At 44.8% G+C, this 25,461-nt stretch overlaps 1 protein-coding gene across 4 annotated transcripts; it reads left to right on the forward strand.

The window, feature by feature from the left end:
* Positions 1–5,148: 5,148 nt before the first annotated feature.
* Positions 5,149–24,018, forward strand: LOC103826852 (potassium channel subfamily K member 16-like). 4 transcript variants are annotated; one of them, XR_007777782.1, is made up of 7 exons: positions 5,151–5,487; positions 7,472–7,592; positions 9,295–9,461; positions 10,987–11,155; positions 13,203–13,363; positions 19,725–21,573; positions 23,630–24,018. XR_007777782.1 is itself a non-coding variant. In XM_030240794.2 (6 exons), exons 1-6 carry the CDS (start codon positions 5,293–5,295, stop codon positions 19,737–19,739), a joined length of 828 nt encoding a protein of 275 aa, XP_030096654.1. In that variant the 5' UTR covers positions 5,151–5,292; the 3' UTR covers positions 19,740–21,596. The 4 variants fall into 4 exon arrangements, 3 of the variants coding, with proteins under 3 accessions (XP_050831596.1, XP_030096654.1, XP_018762658.2); XM_030240794.2 differs by lacking the exon at positions 23,630–24,018 and having other exon boundaries at positions 19,725–21,596; XM_050975639.1 differs by lacking the exons at positions 19,725–21,573; positions 23,630–24,018 and having other exon boundaries at positions 5,149–5,487; positions 10,990–11,155; positions 13,203–14,138.
* Positions 24,019–25,461: the final 1,443 nt, after the last annotated feature.

Below are 25,461 nucleotides of genomic sequence, written 5' to 3' on the forward strand. Positions count from 1 at the left end.
TGGGTCCAAGCGTGTGGTACCACTAAAGGGCCTCTGTACCCTCACTGTTGTTTAGGAGGAGTGTCCACCCATCCTTAACTCCCTGGGCAGGAGGTGCCACATTCCTGATCACACAGGACTTGGAAAAGACACTGCTTTGTCAGTGTTTGTAATTTTTGCTTCACCATTCTCCAACAGCGAAAAGCTCACTCTGGGAGTCAGATCCAAAGATGAAGAGGCCATGGCAAGGAGTCTGGAACTAGAGACTCCTGTTACCACATGGAAGCTAAATGTTCCCTCTTTGTGAGAGAGCCCAGTCCCTCTGCAAATTTCACACTATGCAAAGATACCAATAAATGGCATCTTGAGCAAATGCTTCCTCTGTTGAGTGTCTGTGCCTCACTTTGGTGGGGAATGCAGGCACCAGTACTCGATGCTTGTGGTCTGTTGACCTCGGCTGGACAGAGAGAGAAAATAAGGACCAAAGACTTGTGGGCTGAGACAGAAACAGAGACATTGCTCAGGCTCACTTGGGGGAAGCATATTTCATTTGCTACCCATCGAATCAGAGTGGGATAATGAAAACTAAAACCAATTATCTTACTATATCTTTACCACACCTCTCCCTTCTTCCTGGGCCCAGCTGATTACCGTGTCCAATGCTGTGAGCCAGGACTCACACAGCACTTGGGTAGTTCTCCATGCTGGGTTGCCTGACACAGCAGCCCTTACCTCCTGAACACCAGAGGTCTTAACCAGCTACCAAAGGCAAGTGACCAGCTTCAGCATTTTCTTCACTCATGAATATCAGCTCATTTCCTTGACAGCTGATAGCTATCCACAGGAATTTGGCTTTGCAGACCTGAAATAACAAACTAGGAAGTAGGAGGATCTCCGTGGAATCCAGCTTGAGCCTAAGTATTTGATAATCTGGCATAAGATCACAGCATAAAAAACAAAATGACCCACATTTGAATACTGAATGTTCTGACCCATTATGAGGAATAGATATTTATAGGAGAACTGTAAGAAAGTGTAAAAAATACTGATAATTTAATGGTTTTAGCCCTAAGCACAACAGGAAGTACGACCACAATCACGTGGTAAGTAATTCCCATGGAAACTGATAATATTTTCCATTAAACTGGAATTTATTTTGGGCTATAATCTGCTTAAGGACACAGAATGCATAACACTGCACCAAGATACCATATGTAGAAAAAGAAAATGGCTAAACTGTGGGTATGACTGGGGTGTGGAGGAGGAAAGGACACACTAAGGACAGAGGACTCAGCATAAGGAAACCCTGTCCCAGCACATCATGTCACAGGCAGGAAATGTTCCCTGCCCTCTGTTACCACTGGATCTCACTGCCTTGGTTTCCCTGCAGTGGACTGGGTAAATAATGCAGGTGGAAAAAGTCAGCATGGCTCCTCCTTCCTTGGTCCCTTAACTGCATCATGGATCTCTCCCAGTTCAGGAACAAAAAGTATTAATTAACTGCCTTACCAGACACACTGCCTCCAATTAATTAACTGCCTTACCAGACACACTGCCTCCATGTCTGCCAAGGCTATCACCAGCCTACCCAAGCTTCCTTTCTATCCTCTGTGGCCCAGGATCCACCTCCATCCCAAACCAGGGCTGTCAGGCTGTGTTCCAGTGGCATTGCAGGTTGCCCATTCCAGCTTGCCCAGCCCAGCCATGGGTCCCAAAAAGCCAAGCCCACCAGGAGACCCTGCCTGGCCCAGTCCCCACAATCCTGCCTGGCTGAGCTGCAGGATGATTTTCTGACTTGAACCCATCCTGTCTCATCACCATGATGAGATGAACACTCTTGCTCTGTGAACACTCAGAAAGGCTGGCTGAACCTGCTGAGAATCTCCAGGTCTGCCCTGCTCCCTGGATGGGGCAGTGGGACAGAGAGACCACGGTGTGAGCACACTCAGCTCCCACCTCCTGGGCCCTGAGGCAGCTGCCAGCCCTCACTGCACCTGAGCATGAGGTTTGCAGTGCCATGATGGCCACGTTCTGCCACCACCCCTTGCCAGGGAACTGCACCCCAACCCACCACAGCCTCAGGCAGGCCCATGGGTCTTGTTGCTGTAACTACAAGCCACAGGTTGGGTGGCAGCAGGGCAGTCCCAAGGGAACTGGACCAGCAGAAGTCCTGTCAATTTATGAGTTGTGGAGAAGTTCTTGGTACCTGGATCTGCTGGTTTCCCACAACTGAAAGCTACAGAGATGAGGCCTCACTTCCATTTCTTCAGCTCCTTCTTGAGAAAAAAATGCCATTGAATAGGTTTGTCAGACCATATGGCACCATAAGGGATTGGGGACTCGAGAGAAGAGATGCTGCCAGCAGAAATTCGTTTTGATTTACAAAAAGATTTCTATTAACTTGCCTGGCAGTTTTCAAGGCCAGGTTGGATGAGGCCCCGAGCATGGCTCTTCCTGATATAGTGGGTGGCTTCTTTGCCCACAGCAGGGCAAAGAAGCCCCTGGAAATAGATGATTTTAAGGTCCTTTCCAACCCAAATAATTCTATGACTTCTATGATAACTTGCAGCTAGGTGGGATGTATTCATGGTCTCCCAATGGACAAAGGTAATGGTGGCTGGTTCACCAGGTACAGTGTTCCCATTTACCTTCCCAGCTATCTAGATAGGTTATCAGGGCTTATGAAGCAGTTGTTGGATGCTGGCATCAGCCTTTGGATGGGGGTGTTGTACCTTCAGCAGCTCCCAGCACTTGGGAAGTGCTTGGTTTTCATGGCTGGGGTGAATGGTGTCAAGCTAAGCCAGTCCCAGACCCCTGTGGGGAAACTGAGTCAATAATAGTGCTTTGTCTCAAGCCCCTGACACCCAGTAGCTATAACAAGCAGTACAGCTCTAGCAGCCTCCACCAAGAGCATGTTTTGCAGTTTTTAATCTAGACAAAACAAGGAGAGGAGAACAGTCAATGCTAATGGAAAATACTCTCACCTTTATGAGGAATGGCTTCAAGTAAAGCATTCCACTGAGTGAATTCCCCCTTCCTTTCTTCCTCAGAGAAACTTATCTGTAAACATCCTAGCAGTGAACTGTGTTTTCCCTCCCTTGTTCCCCGTGGAGGTGTCAACCCAAGTATGAACAAGATGCTGTGTGATGGGACACTCCTCTCACGTTCAAAAATCTGTAGTGGTTATTAAAGATACACAGGCAGGTTATTAAAGATTCTTTGTATGATGAAATAGACTGAGAAAAGTTGATCTGTATTCCTTGTTCCAGAGCTAGAGAAAAAACAAGGTCACCAAACTTCCTTGCAATCAAAGGTTTCTGGAGATGCAGGCACAAATAGCCCCTTTGGAGAGGGGTTTAGATGGAAACCCAACTTAGACTATATATACAGGCTGGAGGAGACGGCATAAGAAGGTTGAGGTTTCTTGGCATCTTACCCACACAATCAAACCACTGCAGCTCTCAACAATATTAAAATTCTCATGATCTTCCATGTGTTTTATGTTTTTGTCATCCATTTTCCCCTCAGAAGAACTGAGGAAATAATCCAGTTCTATTATCTTCATGTCTGTTGAGAATGATGAACACATGTTGCATTCGTACATGTAAAGAGCTTTATCTTTTCTCACGGGGCTGGGAGACTGAGAGACACAAAAGAATGGAGCCATGATTGTCCTTATTTTAGAGCAATAATTTAAATCTAAGTAAGAAGCACACCTTTGACGTGTAGCTTCAAAAGAAAATAAAGGAAACACGACACATCCTGTTTCAACAAACCCTTTTCCAGTAACCCTAAGGAAGATCTTCAAACATGTAAGGGTTTCGGAAGCTGCTTACCTTCATTCACAGTCTTCCTGTTTTCCTCTAAGGTCAAACAGATTTATATGTGAAAGGACAACCTGCAGTTGACAGAGTGAAGCCATGTGCTTCTTCTTGTTTACATCAGTTCTGCAAAGCTAATCCCAGAGTCTCTGCCTTTCCTTGGTATTTTCAAACTCAGTAAAATCACAAAGACTTGAAGAGCAGAATAGGTGGTACATTTTTAAATTATTTTTCAAAGGATGGTTTGCTTCAGTGTGTTCTCATTATTAAAATAGGGCATCTGCTGAAATAAAAAAGAAATTGTGCACAAAGCAAATGAGAATGCTGGGAAATATAAAGTCAAGAAAATTAATGAGTGTTAACAATGTCCATGGTGCAGCCAAGCTCAGATCTGTCTGCTGTCCATTCCAAAATCAACATCTTCATTCAAGGGCTTCCCTCTCTCACAAATTCTTCTCAGTGGCACCCAAATTCTTCTTGAAGCTAATAGGAACAAGCTCTGACCACTATATAAATGATTTCTCAATGCATGAGAACCATCCTTCTGAAATCAGCAGAGGCTACATTGCTGTAGGAAACAGAGAATCAATGTCACTTAGGTTGGAAAAGACCCTTAAGGTCATCGAGTCCAACCATTAACCCAGCACTGCCCACCACTAACCTGTGTCCCTAAGCACCATGTCTGATGATCTTTGAGGTCTTTTCCAACCTAAACACTTCTATGATGTTATGACTCCACGGATCTTGTGGCATAGCTACTTTTTTATCCATCTAACTGTGCACCCAGTACCAGTGTAATGTATTTCCTTGGATGCACTGCAGAGGAATTGCTGGCAGAAGAACCTGTTCAGATTTGGCACATATGCAACCCACAGCCATTTGACTCTGTGTCCAAGGTTTTGCCCTGAGCTGTTGAGGCTCTGCAGGACTGCAGAGCTGCAAACAGACAAATGAAGTCCAAAAGATGAGTCCAGCTGCTTTTCCCTGAGGCTGCTCCTGAACACGGGGCAAGAAGGAGCTCCTGGGATCACAGGCTTGCCCTGAAGTCCTGTTCTGGGACTCAGCAGGGCAAACAATGGTTTTCCAAGCAAACTCCCCTGCAAATCCCTTCCAGACTATCCTCACCTGTCCCCAGAGCCTTCTGAGCAGAAGATGGCCACCTGCCAGCTGCTCAAATCCTGACCCACTTTTCCTGAGAACTCAGCAAGGGAGAGTTTCACAGACAAGAGGAAATCCCTAAACAGCATGCAGCCCAGAGAATGGAAAGTTTTTTCTTGGGGGGGTTGGGTTTATTGTGGTTCCCCCCCCACCCCCAACCCTTCCAACTTCCCAATGAATGCATCTGGCAGCTCACTGTCCCTGCCAGTGCGGGATCCCAGCGGAAACCAGAGCTGGGAGGGCTCTTCCTGCCTGGGGGAGGCTTCCCAGGAGTGTGAGGGATTTACAGTCACCACCTCTCGCTCCCCATCCCCTGCAGAGTCGCCTGAAGGCCATGTGCAGTGGCAGGCTGCAGACAGCTTTGCTGGGGGCTGGCTACTTCGTCTACCTGCTGGTGGGTGCTGCTGTGTTCCAGGCCCTGGAGAGGACTGCTGAGAAGCAGGAGAAAATGGCAGCTGCCCAGATGAAGGAGGCTTTTCTGCAGAACTTCACGCAGCTCACGGTGGCAGAGATGGAGCAGTTCATGAAGGTGAGTGGAAGTCCTTTCTCCCTCCTCTTTCCCCATCAGGATGTTGTTTCCTACTCATTCTTACTGCACAGGTAACTCTCGCTGCTTTCCTTCTGATTGTGGTCACTTGGATGCTTCCAGCAAACCCCTGTCTGGTGTGAGCAGGCAGCTCAGTTTGATGGTAAATACAGCTTGTGTAGCTGCACAAAACCTTGAGCATGCTAGCTATTAAATGTCCCCATCCCACAATATCTGGGTTTTTTGGGGTCTTGCCTCCTGTTGATTCTGCTTTTAGTGGGGCTGTGCTCTTACACAATGGTGTGGCACAGCAAGAAAAATGAGGTTCTCTGAAATGAGTAAGTGTGACTGCCACTTGGAACAGCATCACAGATAGTGCAGTATAGAAACAATAAGGAAAGGTCTGGATGGGGAAAAAAACAAAAACCAAATCTCCAAATAGCTACAAGGAGGGTGGCATGATCAGAGTTTAGTTTTTGAGGATGCTGCAGAAGAGAAACAGGTAGCCTAGCCAGGGGAAAATATTTCTGGTCATGGCAGATCTTCAAGGAAAATGAAGATGAATATGGCTGTTTCTTCAGCCTGAGTATTTTAGAGCTCTATCTGCTATAATGCAGGAGAAAATGAGGAGTTAAAGCCTTGCTGGAAGCATTTCCACATGGAAATCTTAATGGGCCAGTTCATAAAATAAAGAAATGTGGGGAAGAACTGGTTTTTCTAAGAACCAGCAATTCAACCCCTGTTTCACCCATGCATGCATCCTCTTCACATTGTTTTATATGAGTAGGGAAGAAGGTAAAAAAGAAAAAGAGAGCTTTTCAAGAAGAGAAGAAAAAAAATATGAGCTTTTAAGGTAAAGAAATCTTTGTGCAATGGCTATGGAAATTATTTTTGTTAGCCTCAATTTTCTTAGACACCAGCAAAAAACATAGTGAAGGGAGAAGCAGGGAAGAAGATTTTGCTGGTGCAATTTATTCCAGCACGTGTCCTGCTCCTGGCAGGGCTCTGTCCTGGATTTTATCTCAGTTGTTTCTGTACAAACCATCCTGCCTTCCAGATGCCCAGTCCACTGTTCTCTGTTTGCTAAGGACAGGGACAGCTGGATACTGTTTGCTTTTAAAATTTCCTTTTAACTTGAAAAGAAAAAAAAGAGAGAAATAAAAAAAGTAACAGCATTTAGAATTAAAATGAAGGAAGATGCATAAAGTGATAAATATAGCACTGGAGAGATGTGGAAGAAATATTTAGTCAAGCCTTGTGTGGCAGGGCAGTCTCAACTCATCCCAAACCCAAACCATCTCTGACAGATGTTCCTCCAACCTCCTCTCAAAGGCAATTTGCAAATATGTGTGTAAATGTATAAATTTATCTATGTGTATTCATGCATTCAGTTTGGAGTAGAATGTGTATGTCAGGCTTTGCAAATCAAGATACTTTGAATTTAATTCTGTGACACTAATCAAAATACAAACTTGAAATGAAATGCTCAGTGTATCTCATGTGTACACTGGCACAACTCACTGGTGCCCCACTGGGAGGGATCAGAGCCACTGCTCTGATCCAGGTGGGTGATCAGATCTTGGATCCTCCACTGCCATCTCAACTGCAAGTCCAAATCCAGCAATCAGCCACCCCCATCTCTTAAACCAGTGCTCTGCCACATCCTAGTCACTCACAGGATCGTGATTTTCCAAACTACTTGGCCTGAGAGAAACAAGGTCCTTGGTCATACTGAAAGAAACAACTTCTCTCCAAACACCCACTAGAGCAGTCAGCATGAACAGGGCAGAAGTTGAACACCCAAACCCACTGGATAATGGCTTCCCAACCTTGGAGGTGAAGGTGTGAATAGTGTCAGACAATCTCTGAAGTGAGGTGAGTGGTACTCACAGGAGAGGAGCAGCAGCTGGCTAAACCTGTAATATTTTTGCAGCAAGCACTTGAGAAAAGCAGTCATGATGATACCAAACTTTGCTTTCTCTCCCAGAACCTGATTGAAGCCATTCAAAATGGGGTATACCCTGTTGGAAATGAGTCACAGTTTGAAGAGAGCAACTGGGATTTCAGCAACTCCTTCTTCTTTGCAGGCACAGTTGTCTCCACAATAGGTAGGTCTAATGCTTTCCATTTACGTGTGCTAGTGTGAGAGTGATGCTTAATATGTCTGGCTATTAGGACATGATTGGATAATGCTTTCCAGGATAAAAACTCCAGCCCTTTGCTGTCATGGGTGGCAAGCAGGCATGGACTTACTCCTAAGACCTCCCCAGTGCACAGTTCTTCATGCATTTTTTTTTGGCTTCTCAAATATCAGTGGCCTTTCCTGTTATTTCCCACTTGTTTCTTCTTTTCAAATCATCTATAATGTTCACTCTGCTGATATTTGTGGGTGGGAGATAAACTTCACTTTCCTGGTGTTTATTCCAGGCTTTAAATCTGAGAGTGCTGTAAAACATAAAAGATGTAAGGAAAGAAGTGAATCCTGCTGGGGCCTGGGCAGTGTCTCCATAACCTGTTTTGAGCTGTTAGTTCACTTATTTAATTAGTAACATGCCAGGAGGAAAAAAATGGGAAGGGGTAAAGGCAAATGCTGAGAATTTTACACTGCTGCTTCTAGCTGTTCTGACCTTTACAGGGCCTGCCTGCCCCTATCTGCTTCATCCTTTCTTTCAAATGTACATCCCAAAAAGTGCAGGCCCACCAAACTTAAGGATAAAATCCATACTGTTGGCACCTGCTTCACAGTCATGCAATGGAAGTCAAATCTGTGTTTTTACAGAGTGATGCTGAAGCCTCACTCCCACCAGACCCTAAGCACATCTGATCTGTGGGTGTGACATTTCCCAGGGGCCCCAGTAGTGTCCCAGCACCATGGGAGCTGTGTAATTGCTGCCTGAGCCCACAGGGACATCTGCTGTAGAAGGGGAGAGTTCTGACCCATCACTGAAATTGGAATATTTCTACAACAGGGAGCACAAGACAGCTCATGCATTTGGAAATCCAGTAGCCCAAAAATCACTCAGTTGTTTTGTCTTTTCACCCAAAGAAAACATTGCATTTTCCAAGTAATGGATGCCTTGACATGAACTGTGCATGGGAAGTGCAGTTTCCCAGGGTCACTGATAGCATGAGGACATACACAAAGTTCAGTATTCTTGCACTCAGGCATGTACCTTATGGGGTCCAAGAGTCTTGAGACTAAAGGACATGTTTGGGGTTGTTCCACTACTTAGATAAATCTTCTCTTAGTAGGACCTTAAGGCAAATGTCTCTCTGGCATGAATAAATCAGCCTCCAGCAAGGTCTGGGCTAATTAGTACCATCTATTGTGATGCACAGTGCACTGCCTTGGGACTGGAGTCAGTATCTGGACACAGGAACTCACTGGGATGGAGCCAGGGAGGTCACTAACACACAGGCAGATCAACAAGAAGCTGGAGATGTGATCCTGACAGCCTGGGACTCCAGCTCTGATGTCTTCCAGATCCTCAGAGTTCTGATTTCTGACTTTCCATGTATTTGTCACAGGACAAAACATGTTTCTCATAATTACATCTTGATTGTGTTTTTGTTCCCACTAAGGCTGTGTTGGGAACACACAGTGCTTCTGCATTCCCCCAGACATGCAGGGTGAACCACTTCATCTGCTTACTGCCTTTTTCAGAGGAAAAAAGAGTGCATTTGGGCTGAGAAACACTAGCCACATCTTTTAGGGTCAAAGGCAGGCTGGATTAGAGTAAAGGTGCAAATGACTGTTAATTGCTGCAGTTCTTTGGATTATCTCCTCTGACCCATCTTTTTTTTTTATAGGTTATGGCACATTACATCCTAAAACTGCTGGGGGACAGATCTTTTGTGTGTTTTTTGCTCTTTTTGGAATCCCTCTGAACATTGTTTTTCTGCACCGTGTCGGTAAGATGCTCTCACTGCTCTGCAAAAAGCTGGGGAAATTCCTGTATGAGAAAGGAATGAGAAAGGTAATTTGTTTTATTTACCCAGGCACAATCATATGCTCATTTCTAGTGTTTTTCTCAAGTTTTTGCTGCCTTAACCTTGATTGTACTTTTGTGCTGGGTTAGATGTTGTTCTAGGGCAGTAAAAGAGGCATTCTTCACTTGCAGAGCTAAGCAGACATGCCAGCCATAGAGGAGATATTCAGACAAAGGCATGCATTTTGTCTTCCCATCTAGATGGCAGAAATCCAGCCCCCTTCAGCAATCAGTGGAGAGGTGGGGCATCCCACCTCACTTCTTGAGACACTTATCTCAGGAGCCAACACTCTAGGAAAGTGCATGCATCCCTTTAAAACCAGTAAGGGTGATTAAACATCACATTGAGGCTGCAAAAAGCAGGTGAGCTGTGCAAAGCTGTAAAAAATTAGGTGAGGTGTAGAGGTTTTGGTGGATTTTAACTCAATGCATGGTGTGCTACCCCTCCTAACTGATTACCCAGTCCTTTAGTCTTCCTCCACCCTTAACTTTGACAGAAAAGAAGCATCAGGCTGAAGTTGTCCATTGCTGAAAGATGAGGAGACACCTGTAACAAGCTACAGACAGGATGTCTTTTGTCTGGTTTATGCCCCAGTTTATTTTCAGCTCCTCCCCTTCTCTCAGCACTGCTGAGGAAGTGAGAATAGCTTTTCTGTGTCTCCTACTGTAACTCTCTTTCAGGATAAGGTATGATTGCTACAGATAACCCTGTTAGATTGCTGAATTCCCCGTCATATAGGGCAAACTTAAACAGAAGATAGGCTCAATCAGATACAGATTCAAGCATGAAGATATGAAAATTTATCCAGCAGTTGCCATTAATTTCCAGGCAATCTGGATTTGGAAAATTCTATACATAGAAACTATGTATGTCTGGCTGATAAATCTCTACATATGACAAATCTTCTCCAGTCAAAGCTCCTTCATGACTGCTGGGAAGTAGAATGGTTCAAAAGTCACTGTCCAGGCTCTTCTTTATCAAGAGCTCATTAGTTTTTGGGGTTCTTTTGTAGTGAGATACCCACTGGTTAGGAGCCAAATTGTGGCATTGATGCAGTGAGAAATAAAGTCAGTAATCAAGACTCTTGAAGATAGAACTGTCAGAAATGGTGCAATTCGTTTTTATTAAAAGATACTCTTTTCCCAGGCAAGTCTGAATTTAGGTGCCAACCCTAAATACCTAAAAACTAAAAATGAAGTTGTATGGTGATAAGTGGAAATGGTTTGACCCCGGTAAATGTCACTAGATAAGAATTTCTCAATAGTCCCAGTCATTGATACAATCAGGTAAAAAACTATATCTTCCGGGGCCACTGTGGTCATGCAACACTCATAACACCTGGCTTCCCCCTGCTTCTAAGCAGGACTAAGGTATTTCCAGAGGAAAAGCACTCAGCAGAAATCCTTCAGATCCTCCTGATCCCAGATAGCCATCCCCTTTGAATAACCACCATTATATATAGCTTATTTGTGTCTCAAATCATGAATATAATTGAACTGGTTTATTTTTCAGAAGAAGATCAAATTTCTGACCCTTTTGTTCTTCCTGGCAACGGGGATCCTGGTTTTTCTGTGCTTGCCATCAGTCTTCTTCCAGATAACAGAGGGCTGGTCCTACAGTGAAGGAATTTACTTTGCATTTATCACCCTCAGCACCATTGGCTTTGGAGATTATGTTGTAGGTAAGGTTGATTCCAGAGAGGAAACACATCCAAACACCAGGATAATGGCTGTAATTGCCATGGGTTGACTGAATGTACTGTAGAGACAAATCTGTCAAAAGTCTTTGCCTAGTCTTTGCCTTGTACAGTTCTGGGGGAAAGTACTCACTTCTCTGGGGTTGTATGTGCTGATAAAAGCACCAAATCATCAAAATATAAGGAAATGAGGTGCTTTGGGGTGCAAAGGAGACAAGTATTTTAGTTAGGGAAGGGTGAGAGAAGGGAAAGTGAAATTTTTATTACCAAGAGGCAACAGTTTATGACAGCTGTACAAAACAAGGTGTGTATTTAAAAATAGCAATTAGATAGGCCTCATGGCTCTATGATTTCATCTTCATTAAGATGACTGAACTGGAGCTGAAATATTTTTCTGTGCCAGTATTTATCTTAATTGGCCTTAACAACAGTAATGAAATGTTGATAAGTTTAATGCTTCACATCTTCACAATGAAACAAGCAGAATCAATGACTGCTCTGAGAATTATGCACTGAGAATTGCTTACAGATGATAAAGGGTTTTGCACTGGCCAAGTGGAACAGAACAGGTTTGAGTTGATTTGCATTTTAGTAATTCAAAACTGATGTGTAGCTGACCCTGTTTGGGGCAGGCAGACCTGCTGGGAAGATGGCTGAGCTGGAATACTTGTACATACTGGTGATACCTCCAGGGTGAAACTCCCTGGGGGTTGTTAACTGAATACTTCCTGCTCAAGTCCAGTTTTGGGTTGACAATATAAAGATGTTACTTGTGGCTTTGCTAACTCCACATCATGAACTCCAAATAAGAGCACAACAAGGAGATGCTTTGTACCAAGGCTGAGAATCCCTTTGCCAACTCAATGCCAGCAGCAGAAAAAGTTACAGCTGTTGGGTACCTGTGCATGGGGACAAACCTGCCCACTGCTGCCCCATTTCCAGAGCTCTTGGATAACAAAGAAGAAAAGTCTTGCCCATTAATCTGTGCAGTACAGAGCACTGCAGGACTTGAAAAGAGTTGCCAGCACCCAGGCTCCTTCTGGGCAGGTTCACCACAGGGTTTGTGGTGGTATCTCTGTCCATGCACAGTGCTGTGTTATCAACTATGTCAAATCACCTCTGGCAGTGGCTTGGAGCACTCCATAAGCAATATCACCAAGTGTTCTTGCAGATGCCAGGGCCACACCACCTTTACCATGATGATAATATTGTGTGGAACCAAGCAAATACTCTGTGTATGTTGGGGTCAAACAAAATGACCCATGCAGAACAGCAGGTGTGAGGTCCTGGCAATGCTAAGAGGACCAGACTGCATGAAATAAGCTTTGGTCCACTGGTTTCCCACATGGAAAGTTCTGGTCTTGGCATGTGTCAGTAAATTCTCATCAATCATGTAGTTTTTTAAATGGAGGAAGCTCCTGAAGCCATTCAAAAGTGAGGTAGGAATTGCAGCTACTCTCTCTGTGTGCTCGCAGGTACCTGTAATTTAAAGGGAACTTTATTGGGCTGTAATCACACTCTGTAGGAATATAGGGAATTACAATTACCCAGATAATAATGGTTGTGTGGTTATAGTGGCCCACTGCACTCTGCTTTTTGTGCTTTGGGAGTTTGTGTGCAATTCCAAGATAACACAATACAATTCAACACTACTTCCCACATTATTTCATTTACCTGTACGTGCAGCAGTTGAACTGGGATTGATATATAGTACAGGGAGAAAAAAACCTGCCCTGATAGTAATTCACCTCAGTCACAGGATCATAGAATCACAGAATGATTCACTTCAATTCCAGTGTGTCATTTGGTAGGCCAGCATATTTGTATCATGTTTTTTGCATGTATCAGTTCATGGCAACAATAAGAGAATTGCCCAGCCTTAACCTAATGCTCTGGAGCTGAGTCTCCATTACAGCAAAAAAGTCACTTTAAAGTACTTAATATAAAACATAATGATAAATTCATTAGGCTGTTCCACTTTACACTGGCAAGGCAATTTTAACTTTTTAATTTTCTCCCCCCTTATCTTCAGGCAAACAGTCTGACAGGAAATACTTTTCCTACTATCGAGTGCTTGTGGCCATTTGGATTCTTTTTGGCCTTGCCTGGATTGCTCTGCTGTTTAATTTATTGACAACAGTACTAGAAGATACTGAAAAAATAATTGTCAAGGATCTCCAGCAAATTGGAAAGGTGAGTAAGGACAATGTAGGAAGCCAGCAAAGAAGATGCTGGCCTGTTCAATTTATTCCAGAAGAAGAACCACTACCACCACGTGCTGGAGGGGATGCAATGAAAATGGAGTCATTAACAGCAGATTCTGAACACACAAAAAATGAAAAAAAGGGTTTTCTAATAACAAAACTATTGCCATAACGTGTTGAGAATTGAATTCTTCATTGGAGAATTGCTAGTTAATTATTCTAAAGAAATTCCCTTAGAAATAAAATTTCTCCTACCTTCTGCTGAGATGTGACCTTTTAGAACTCGAGACTTACAGTTACACAAAGCCTGGATATTAATGGTAAGAAATTTGCTCCTCAGTTTGCAGCTGGGTTGTGCTAACAGCCTGAGAAGTGCACTTGCTTTGCAAGGTGTTTTAAAGGTGCTTTCACAAAAATGCAGAGGAGGGGCATGGAAGAGCTTGCTGGTTCTGTTTGGATTTTGCAGCTTCCAAGAAAACATGTCTCTTCCAGGAACTGACATGCACAAGCTTTTCTGGCATTGCATAGCACTTTTGGAAGAAGAAATAAGGGTATATGACTTAATAGGTGCCTGACTTGAGCCATCATATTGGATAAGGTGTTATGGTCTGAAAGACATGTTCAAATGACAAGACCTGAGCTCAGTTCAGAGACACTTGAAGCATCTAATGGACAGGGTTATGAAAAGGTTAGCATGTTAGAAATGATTGATTCTACCTCTTCCTCTTTTATACTAAGATGAATAAAGGCAATTTCAGCTTTTATCCCTGTGGCTCTGAAAAACCTTTCTGATGGTGTTTATAAAAAATGCATCAACCCATGTCTTTAATTCAATTTTTATAATAATTTTATTCTGTGTGTTTTACATAAGAACCAGTTTGAAGGGAGGAGTCCTTGCTGCTGTGTTTTGATTTCATAGGAGCTGTGAAGCCATTTAGCAATGATTCTGTGGTGCTGTTGCTTCCCAAGTGTGAGTGGAGTCTAAACCTTCAACCAGGTGAAAATAAAGGGGTGTCAGATCTGGGCATGGTTTTTCAGACATGCTGTCTGGCCTGTAGGCCATGTCTGGGTGAAGACTCTGACCTTCAAAGGGTTTATCTATGTGTCACAGTCCTTCTGTGTGCCAAAAATACATGGAAACCCAGCCCTGAAGAGCTGGCAAAGCAGCTGGGGTAGACACAGCCATAGAGGTGAAACATCCTATGTGTGTTTGTGGTCACACCAAAAGTCAGTCCAGCCCAACACCTCCTCTGACCATGCCTAATGTGTCCCCCAGCAGTGACAGGGGGACAGGATCAGGCAGCTCTGCCATGCCCCAGCAAGTGGGCCAAGCCCTCTGCCAGCCTGGCACAAGGCTGCCCATGCAGGGGGTGGGGTCTGTACATGAAAATCCATGAACTTGCCCAAATGCTGAGCTCACATCAGCACCCACAGGACCCCCCAAGGCAGTCCATAGCTTTAGTGCACCAAATCCTCTCTCTGACAGTGCTGAAGCTGTCACTTGACAGGTTACTGTGAGCCCCTCAAGCTCCTGTTTTGTCAGACTGAATAATTGTTTTTTGCTCACCCTCTGGGTGTTACTTACATCATGACCAGCCCATGCCAGAGTTATTCCTGTATGAAAGGGAGAATAAATTACAGCTATAAAGCAATTTCAGGTCATAAAGATGCAGTCAGCCTTGAAGCTGGATGCATAACTATCTCAGTCAAACAGAGTCATGCTTCTTGCCAAAGCAATTCTGCTGGTTCAAGACCTGGCATGTAGACCTGGCCAAACATGTACTTTCTTTCTCTCCAGAAATTATTTTCCAGTGTTACTCTCAAGGCTGACTTCTCACCTCATATGTCTCATTGTCAGTAAATGTTTTTGAGGCAGCAGGAGCAAAACCTGATTGAAATCAAAGAAGGGTAGCAGGCACCAGAGCCAGGCAGAGAAAGCAGCTGGATGCCCCCAGGCAGGGATCTCTTCACCTCTCTGTTTTCCCCTCTCACTGAACATTAACCCACATTTTTATTTTCCAGGCATCATTCTAATATCTTTTTTTTTTTTTTCTTTTTTCTTTTTTTTTTTTTTCCCAGCCCTTCCCAGAAGGATCATTAACCCCACTCCCAGTCTAATGTAGGGACTGTCAGGGCTGGTTTAGGGAGTGTGATGGTCCTGCCTATTTTGCACAGCCTCTCATTGTTCTTCCATGCCAGTTCCTGGTGTCTGGAATGGAGGGTCTCTTCAACTTCTTCCCACTGCTCCTTGTTGTGACAAATAACACAACTCAGCCCTGGAACAAGCTACAGATGTCCAATGTAACACAGAGTAACCAAAGATGCTTTTTTTAGACATTTCAGGAAGGGCAAGAGAGGCATCCCATGGCCTCTGAGTGTAAACAGCAAGCACAGAGCCAGGCAGTGCCTCTTGGAGCAAAACAGGGCAAATTCTTGTTCCTTTGCCCAGGTGGGTGTTTAACAATGAGCCTTGAAACCCAAGCACTTCCCACTTCCAGGAGTCCCTCTGTCCTGTGTAGTCATTGCCATAGGGTGCAGGCATTTTAACTCATCCCTCCTGCCATGCTCCAGAGTAAGGATGTGGCCCAGAGAGACTGAAAAAGCCACCCAAGGCCAGAGGATCCAGGAAACATTAGCCAGGAATGGCCATGGTGGGGCTGTCCACCTTCAGGCAGCAAGAATTGAGGTGTCCCTTCAACTGGAGATGCCAGCCTGGGAGAACAGAAAACACATCCATTAAAAAAAATATGAAAATTAAAATATATAAATATTAAAAAAAAAACCTCTCAGGAGAAGCTCAGCTGCTCTGAGAAAGAAGCTGAAGCTGCCCATTCATAAATCCTGACTCCTGCAGAGGCCTTTTGGAGAAGGGTCTTAGCTTTGCTCCTTGTGCCCTCCAGTGGCTGTGTGCTGCAGACTCTTTCCCTTCACATCCCTGCCAGGTTTGGGGAGCCTTTCTCCACCTCCCACTGTTGCAGCTCTGTTTTGTCAGTGGGAACCAGAGGACACTGCCCTGTGTTTTTATCCAGATCACACGAGCTTGCAAAAGGCAAAAACATGCCTCATTCTCCAGAAAGAGATGGGGATGAGCACCTCAGCCTGGTGCAGACAAGGTGCCTGCCTTATGCCCACACTGAGACAGCTCTGTGGAGGCCAGGTGTGATGGCTTTCTGCCAGCAAACCATCACAAGAAGGTTGTGACATCTTCCATCACAGGAAGGATCCTCACTGGCAGCACACACAGTGCTGATGGTGGGGAGCTCTCCCATCACACACCCCATGCAGAAGCTTCCCATGCACAAAATCTGTTTCAGGATCAAGGCACACATTCCCACCCTCTGTCCCACAAGGGTAAAGGATTGGTCTGGAAAAAAATGTGCAAAAAGGCAAGTTTGGGTGCAGGATCTGGGGCCTGGAGGGGCTGGGCCCCTCTGCAGCAGCCTGGAGGGCAGGCAGTGCCTCATGCAGCACCAGGGGTGGAGATAGGAGCTGCAGATATGTGGAAGGAAGAACCATCACCAAAGGGTGTGTGGTCCTCTCTGCTGGGAAAGGCAAGGGGAAAGCCTGGGAAAGCTGCAAGCCAGGGTGGGAGAAGAACTTTTTTGGATGTGATGTTGTTCCTTGTTCTTAAGCTGAATGATAAATCTGTCTCCAAAAGGGCTTAGGCACAGTGACAAATCTCTCCAGGGCTGGAGCAAGCCTTTTCCAGCATTATCATCCTCAGAGCATTGCACAACAGCAGCAGAAATTGTCCTCACATCACCCTTGGAAGGGGGAATTGTTGATTCCTGTGCAGGTAACAGGGCCCCAGAGAAAATTCAGTGTATCCCAAACTCATGCGTCAGACCTCTGGCTCTCTCAGCCAGGACCAGGTGTCCTGGTATTGTTTACTGATAAACTAGACACAGACAGTGGTTCTGTACTTGTTGAGGTTTAAAAAAATAGACTTGAATTGAGAGCAGAATTAGAGCAGAGATTCTACTCCACATCTGGAGATTTAAAATAATCCCGAGATTTTTAATTCATGAGTATAAGCCAGGCTTTGCTGTTCTTCTGCACGTTCTCCTTGCCCAAGGGACAGAAACCAGGAATATATCCGTTCCAAAATGCCTGTTCTGCCAAGTGACAGAGTGACAGAAATCCTCTGGGGACCAAGCAGAAGGGTTCTACACTGGCAGATCTGTACAGCCTGCAGCCTTTTCTGGGAGTTACTCAAAGCTCTCCCTGTGACCCATTCCCACTGTGCCACACAGGGAAATCCAATTTTCACAGAGCAGCCTCCTGTGCCACTGCCAGCTCTCCCACTGCAGCTTGTTTTCAAATGGGAAACTTTTCCAAGGCAAGCCAAATACTTTCCAATACATTAAACCAGTTGCTGAAAAAACTCCAGGAGTAGGATTGTGAAATATATTATCTGGGATTAAATGGCAGCAGCATGTTCCTGCATTCAGTCTGTGCTGCTCCTCATACATCACCCACATCTTTGCTGCCAGCTGGGAAACAGTGTGCACTTCTGCACTTGAAACCAAGGAAAAGCCATGAGGAATTATTTTTCCCCTCAGAAATTCAATTGCCTCCAGAGAGAACAGGAGAAACTACACTTTGATCTGTCTTTAATTAGAATATGGGCTGTTAGGGATCCTTTGAGGTCTCCCTCAATTAATAGCCAGTTCATTTGGAGAGATTTTTTTTTTTTCTGGAAGCAGAGGAACTACTCAAAACAGTGGAACACCTTGGCTAATGTAACATCATACAGCCAGTGGGATATTTTTTTTTACAGCAATTGCTAAGCATGGGCCACACACATGCTCTTTTCCACTCTGTCACACTTGGACTTGTGCTTTCTTGCCTGTCTCGTGACCAAAAGGCTGAATCCAGCTCAGAACTGGTTTAACAAATGTAACTAATCACTCTACAAAGGCTTGCTTGTAATCCATCCCTCATGATCACACCCAAAGAAACAAAACCCCCAGGTTTTGGTGCCAGCCAAGTCCCTCATACCATTCCAGTAGGATTCACAGCGCTGTTGAACATAGATTTGACACCAGATCTCACACTGGGAGGAAAGGGGATCCTTTGGGATCCCTCACATGGATGTCTGGGGCAATGTCTGATGAGATGTCTGAGGACCAGCCTGGGCAACACTGACTTTACTACATCACAGGTAAAGTCAACATTTAGCCCTTCTGGGTTTAAAAGGTTGGGGGCAAATAAAAATGCTGCCTCCAGAGAGCCCTGTCCATGCTCCTGAATCCCTGCAGCCAGTCTCACCTCCAACCCAGAGCAGGAACTCAAATCTGCTTAGAAAATTTAGCATTTACTATCACAAGTAGTTCTGGACTCAATTAGGGTAATTCTCAACCATGAGTTTGGAAAGGCTCATGATGCTGAGTTAAAATTAGGGCAATTATTGAATCCATTTGATTACCAGACATGATTTAGGAGATGTGTCTCTTGAATAAACACTTTCCAAATTTCTCTTTCAATTACTCTTACATTTGTGGTTGGAAACTACATATGTACTTTGTGGTGTGATGCTGAAGCATGAAATAATACATCCCCAGAAAGAGAGATACCCTGATAAGCAGAACAATAATAATAACAAGCATGAGTCATTGAAAAATGAAGGGAGGTACAATCTACAATTTAAGCTGATGGCTTCCTTGAGAGGGATTAGCCAGAAAGATACTGATGTTCTCAAAGAACAAATGTGGTTTGAGGTGGATCCAGCTTCTCAAAGTAAAAGATGACTGTTCATCTTCTGGCATGGAGAAAATCATGCATCAAGACCAGAAAAGAGCATAAGTCAGAATTTGTGCTGAAAGTCACCCAGCAATCACTGTTCCCTTCATTTAAATGACTCATTGAATGCTTTAAGAGCAAGGACAAGGTCTTAAATTTAAAATGGTTTTGGAGATTTACTGGAAACCAAGGATGAGACCAAAGCAGGTTTCATCTGTGTATTCTCAGCTTCAAAGGTCCAGGCATTAATCTCAAAATAAAATATGCACTGCCTGAGAATTAGAAAGATGCAAGAGGCCCTGTATGGGCACCTTCCAGTTGCTGGAACCAATTCTCCTCATCCAAGCAGTCTGGCTCTTCACAAAGCATGCAGGAGGAGCTATTCCGTCTCTCTGTGGTGCAAGTCTGTCACTAATCAATGCTGGGGTTGGGGCCTGAATATTGCCCCAAATTAGATATAAATCAATTAGAGGTCAATGCCAATCTCTGCAGAACTTCAGCCAGTTTCCCAGCTGACAGTATAAAAGTCCAACAGATACATTTTTAAAATTTTTTAAATTTTTTTTTTCCTTATTTCCTTTCTTTCCTGATTTCTCTCTTCCTTACAGCCTTCAAGTTGGTGATGGGATGACGGATGGGTGCAGCAGAGCTCACTACAGTCCCAGAAATGCATGGGCAGCTCCTGGAGAACATGGCCAAGCAACAAGGCCTGCAAATTGCTTAGAGGCTGAATGTAATGACAACAGAGGCAGCACAGTTGGGTGATGCCAAATAGCCAAAAATTGCCAGGGGGAAGCAAAAAAGAGGAACTTCCAGCAGTAGTTGTAAAATCTATTCCTTGCTTGCAGCAGGTCTCTGAGCAAAAGCCTGAACACAAGCTGCCCACACTTTTTGCTCAAACATGGGTCATTTTTTGGGCTGGGGTTTGGTAACAACCCTTCTCAGTCATCATCTCACAGGTCTCTGGAGGGGCTCAGCCTGCCTTGGCAAACCAACCAGTGAAGATGGAAAACATCCTCTAGGGGTGTCAAGGGAGAAGCACAATTTTTGGTGCATGAAATTTGCCTACTGGCATTTGTAGCAGTGCACAGTGCTCAACCATACTGGAGTAGGAAGGGCTTTGGTGTGGCAGCCAGGGTGCCTTCCAGCTACTCTGCTGGGAAGTTAAAACATGACAGGAACTTTCCATAGAGACCCTTGTTTGGCACATGGTTTTGTCAGTGAGTATGGTTCAAGGACAAAATCTGAGAATGGCAAATTCATGCTCAAACCCCCAAAGCCCACACTTACTTCACACATGCCAAAAAGCAGAGCAGTGAGTTGCAGAAATGAGAAATGTGTTCACTCCCCCACCAAGACCATCTGTCTTACGTGGTGACAGCAGAGTGAGGAGAGGTGGTGTAAAGAAGGACAGGCAGAGCACTCTCCCCCTCTGGGATTTTGGATAGTGGCTGATTTTTGGGATCAGCCTACACGATAGGTAAACTCCCTTTTGCACAGGTGTCCATCAGCTGAGACAGAAAGTGTGTTGTGGTTGTAGATGGACTTTTTTCGTGTACATGGAGGGACAGGACAAGGGGAAATGGGCTTCAAACTGACAGAGGGCAGGGTTAGGTTAGATATTAGAAAGAAATTCTTCCCTGATATGGTGTTGAGGTCCTGGCCCAGTTGCCCAGAGGAGCTGTGAGTGCCCCATCCCAGCCCTTTTCCAGGCCAAGCTGGATGGATGGGGCTTGGAGCAACCTGGCCTAGTGGGTGTCCCTGTCCATGGCAGGGGTTTGGAACAAGAAGGTCTTTTAGATCCTTCCCAATCCAAATCATTCCATGTTTCTAGGATTCTGTAAAGTCCCTGTGCACACACACGACAGAGCCTCCAGATGTCACCATCAACCCAAGCAAGAAAGAGGCACAGCACAAACCGAGCAGAAAAACCCCACTCACAGACTTCTCCTTCAGTCCCTGCTCCCCTGCCTGGGACAGACAGACAGGAGGGCTTCCAGTCCACCTGGATAAAGTGCTTGAATCACAGACAAAATCAACGAATGTGGTTTATAGCTGTGCATGAAAGCATTTTGTGTGCACATTATGTTGATGTAGATCACAGGGGTGCTTCCCTATGTGTAGGTGCTCATTACTTTTACATATATATATAAAATCACCCATGTGTGTGTATATTTATATGTATATAAAGTTACATATATAAAACTTCATAACCTTTGGGTTGAAGAATCACAGGTTCTTTGCCAACAACCTTACCTGAAGGGAAAAAGCAAGGCGTGTTTTCCAGTGCCTTTTCTAACCATATACATATTCATCTCTTCCAGTACACATTCCTGTGTCCCATCCAGCTGATGAGCTGAGAAATGGAGCAATCAGCCCTGGATAAAGGATCTGAGAGCATAGGCACAGGTGTTCCCAGAGAAAAAAGACAATATGCCCTCAAGTCTGTGTAGTAAGGTCAGTGTTGACTTTTCAAGGAATTGGTTGTCTCCTCTATTTCCCTCGGGTTGTTAAGTTCGTTTTATGGCTCTCTTTCAGCAATCTAAATTTGCCTGTTAAGAAAAAAAAAAAAGGCTTAAAAAATCCCAACTCTGCCTCTTCTTCCCTTGAACTCTGCCCTCTCCTTACTGCCCACAGGATTAAGTGCATTCAAGTGCACTTAATGGAGAAGAAAAAGGCCCTCAGCTCTGCTCAAGGCTGGCATTTACATTGTCCCTGTCACAGCGTGGAGCTGTGATGCAGAATAAAGTCACAAGCAGAGCCAAGCAGTGAGGCAGCAGAGGTGTGGGACCCAAAGGGCACTGCTGGTCACCCTTGCAGGGCTGCAGAGGGGTGTGCAGGGTGGCAGGGCACCCTCCAGCTTAACCTTGTACCTGCAGAAAACTGGGGGAATATTCGGGGGCTGTTTGCTTAAACACACCACACCCTTCTCCCTGAACGTGACATTTAAAAAAACATCACCAAAGGAAATGCCAGATTGGGTTGGGGAATGCTTGTAGGGTACAGAGGTGTTGTTTTTACATGAAAAGACCCTCAGGGTTCTCCTGCACCAAAGTTTTCATCCCCACAAAGTTTGAGGGGGGCCTGGAGGGATGGTGACATGGAAGATTAATGGATCTCTCCCAGCCATAGGTTGTCAGTTAAGTCAAGCCCTGCTAATGCAGGATGCTGTCCCGAGACCTCTGTTAGCCCAATGACAAAGCTTTATTTAAGTCCTCTGTGTAAAAGGCATAATCCTTGTATGCCAATGGATCATATCCTCGAGATCCCTAGGGAGCAAGGCAAATGTGGAAAGAAAGGGAAAGGAAATCCCTTATTTCATAATGGTGCAAACAGACATGTCAGGAGAATTACATCAATATGCAGCACATGTGAAATTTAATACTCCTCCTAATGCATTTAGATGAGGCAAAACGTAAAGTCTGTACTGCCTCTGGGAATAATTCTGGTAGGAAGCTTTCACCACTAGGAACCAAGGTCTTTCTACTTACTCTGGAATTTGAGCCTTTGTTTTCAAAGCCTTCCTGAGAGGCTTCAAAATCAAGTTTGTTACATGTACATCGCTCTTTGAAGATCTGTCTTCCAGAATGAAACATCAGTGCTCTTCCCAGCCATGCTGGTGTAAATGAAGAGCAGCAGGGTTGAAAATCAGTCAGATATTCACAAGGGCCCATCCAACATGCCAAAGAAGAGAGGCTTTGCACTGCAGAAAACCAAGATAAGCAAACAAAACAGAGCCCTTATCCTTTGCCTGGTATCAGCTGGCATTGCTGCAAGAGTCCATCAGACCTGCATGGATTTCCACCAGCTTTAACTGTGGCCCACAAGGCTCTCAAAGGCTTATAAGCACAATATTTGATTTGGAGTCCTTGCAGACAGGAGGAGCCTGAAGTCTTCTCGCTGGTTTCCCTCCCTTTTATCAAACCATGGATATGGAATTCAGCAAAGGATACAGCTCAGATGTGGCTTGAATTCAGACAAGTGACTTGAAGTGATGATTTCCCCCCCTACCAGGCTGCAGATGATCGATGTATTATGCATGAAAATAGTGCCAGGCACAGATGGGGTGGGAGTAGAAGGTGTGAGTTGATAATGACAGCAGCCAAATTCTGCTAGAAAAGCCTCTACAACACACTTGCATGTTGGGCAGAAAAAGGATGCAACATGCATGAGAGGCTAGCCATGGTTTAAAGGGTCAAACAGATTAATTACAGTCAAAACTAAGATTTATGCAAAGATTTGAGTGGCATGGTTGCCAAAGGAATAGGGGATTAGCCTTGATGATTCAAGGAATCATCTTCCAATCTTGTGTTCTTGAATAACCATTAGGGAGCTGAGTAAAACACGTTTTCTGGGGTTTAAAAGCTGAAGACAGGGAATCCAAAGGGGTGACATAGTACTGCATCAGATATTGCCTTCAGCAGGATCCTGGCTTGTGCTCAGCACAGTGCTGAGAACTTGGCACCAGGTCCAAAGCTGAAACAAACAGGAATTTCTTCATGGACATTTCTAGGGTTTGGATCCAAGCCACTGAAGACCAGCATGTGAGCTCTAATCCCGTAAAAACAGTCAATGCTTGGATGGGAAACATGTCACTGAGTTGGAGCCAGGTGGGTGCAGACTTCCGTGGGAGGATGAGTCAAGAGAGCTCTGGCATCATCTGCAAAAGGACCTGATGCTGTGGGAGAGAGCTTAGCAAGTGTAAAAACCCATGAGGAAGCAGTGATGGTCCAAAGAAAACCCCACCATTTCCCTGGTTGTCCTTGGAGCATTCTGGAGATCATTGCAAGACCAAGCACTTGAAATGTTTCTCTTCTACCTTTGAGCCATGAGACAGGGATGGTCTGTTCCTCACACAGCTTGTCTGAAGAAACTCCAGCCTTGAGCACAGAACTGACAGCTGGCAAGGTGCCACTGGCTTTGCCAAATCTGACCACAGCTGGTCCCTGATGCAATAAAATATTGAATCACCAGAATCTGAGAATGTGATTGTTTGGAGGGTCACCAAGAAAAATCAGCAAAGACTTGCTGGCAACTTGCAATGCATTTGCCAGATCCAGGCTCTGTGAAAACCTGACCTGTCAAATTTCCTCCAAACAGGGCTCAGATGCTCAAATTTGCCAGTGGGGAAAAGCATTTCTGATAACACTGCCCAACTTAAGCTTGCAAAGAAACTTCAAGTAGGGAGCCTCACAAGGAATAAGGGTTTATCTCACAAAATTCCCATGCCCCGAGGGGTAGCAACACACTCACCCAAAACCAGGAGCAAATGTGTGACAGAAAGGATGCATGGGGATACTGGGAGTAGCTCAGCAAATGTGTGACAGAAAGGATGCATGGGGATACTGGGAGTAGCCCAGCATCCATGATGGTTCATGAGTGATCCATCAGCTCTGCCAGCCACTGGACTGGGTTTTTTCTGCTTCCCCTCCATCTGCCAGCTCAGCAAGACATCTCCACAGGGATCTACATACATCCTGAGACATCTTCCAGCAGGCTTCCCTGTCACTGCAGCCCAACACTTCCCTAAAGTACAGTTTCACAACCCCAACACTTCCCTAAAGTAGAGAGGGATCTGAAGGGCTTGAGTAAGATCAGTTTCCCTGGTTGCCCAGAAAAAAGCTGTGGCTGCCCCATCCTTGGAAGAATTGGTTGGGGCTTGGAGCAGCCTGGTGTCTTGGAAGGTGCTCCTGCCCATGGAACTGGCAGGAGATGGAACAGGGTGATCTGTAAGGTCCCTTCCAACCCAAACTATTCAGTGCTTTCTGTGATAGCTATGATTTCACTAGTTTCACACCCAATAAAACCTGCCACAGACTAGTGAAAGCCCCTTCATTCCCACTCTAGCTGCCTTAAGGTCACATTTTGTGGTGTGAGCACCATCAAGACCTGCACATCACTCTAGATCTGCCCTCCATCTGTCCTGTATCCTTATCTCGTGTGTTTTCAAGGAGCTCAGCAGAAATTTATGGATCAAAGCTAATCGATAATACCAGAGCCCTTTCACCATATTGCTTTCACTAAATTACTGCATCCTTTAAAAACAGAAATCTTAGCAGACTGCAGTACAATGCCAGACAGACTGTCACTTCCAAATTATGTTTATTTATTCTCCCTCTGCCTCTTGGCTGGCCCCATTACCAGCATATCTCAGTGTCTCTCAGCCATCAGCATATTTCCCTCCCCTCCCTTCCCCCTACCCCGAGGTACATCTCCTCTCAAGTTCAAAGTGGACTGACACGGCAAGTTTTTGAGCCTCTTTAACACCAGCTTTATCTGAGAAGAACTAGACCCAGTGACAGAGCCTCAGAATTAATTACAAGAAGGTGAATTCCTGTCACAGAG

Source organism: Serinus canaria, chromosome 5 (genome assembly GCF_022539315.1).
Source record: "Serinus canaria isolate serCan28SL12 chromosome 5, serCan2020, whole genome shotgun sequence".
Taxonomy (NCBI): Eukaryota; Metazoa; Chordata; class Aves; order Passeriformes; family Fringillidae; genus Serinus; species Serinus canaria.

Coding starts and splice junctions, on each gene's coding strand:
- LOC103826852 (XM_018907113.2), top strand. CDS start 5,293: ATGTGCAGTGGCAGGCTGCAGACAGCTTTGCTGGGGGCTGGCTACTTC. Junction 5,488..7,471: donor AGATGGAGCAGTTCATGAAG/GTGAGTGGAAGT, acceptor TTTCTCTCCCAG/AACCTGATTGAAGCCATTCA. Junction 9,462..10,986: donor ATGAGAAAGGAATGAGAAAG/GTAATTTGTTTT, acceptor TTTATTTTTCAG/AAGAAGATCAAATTTCTGAC.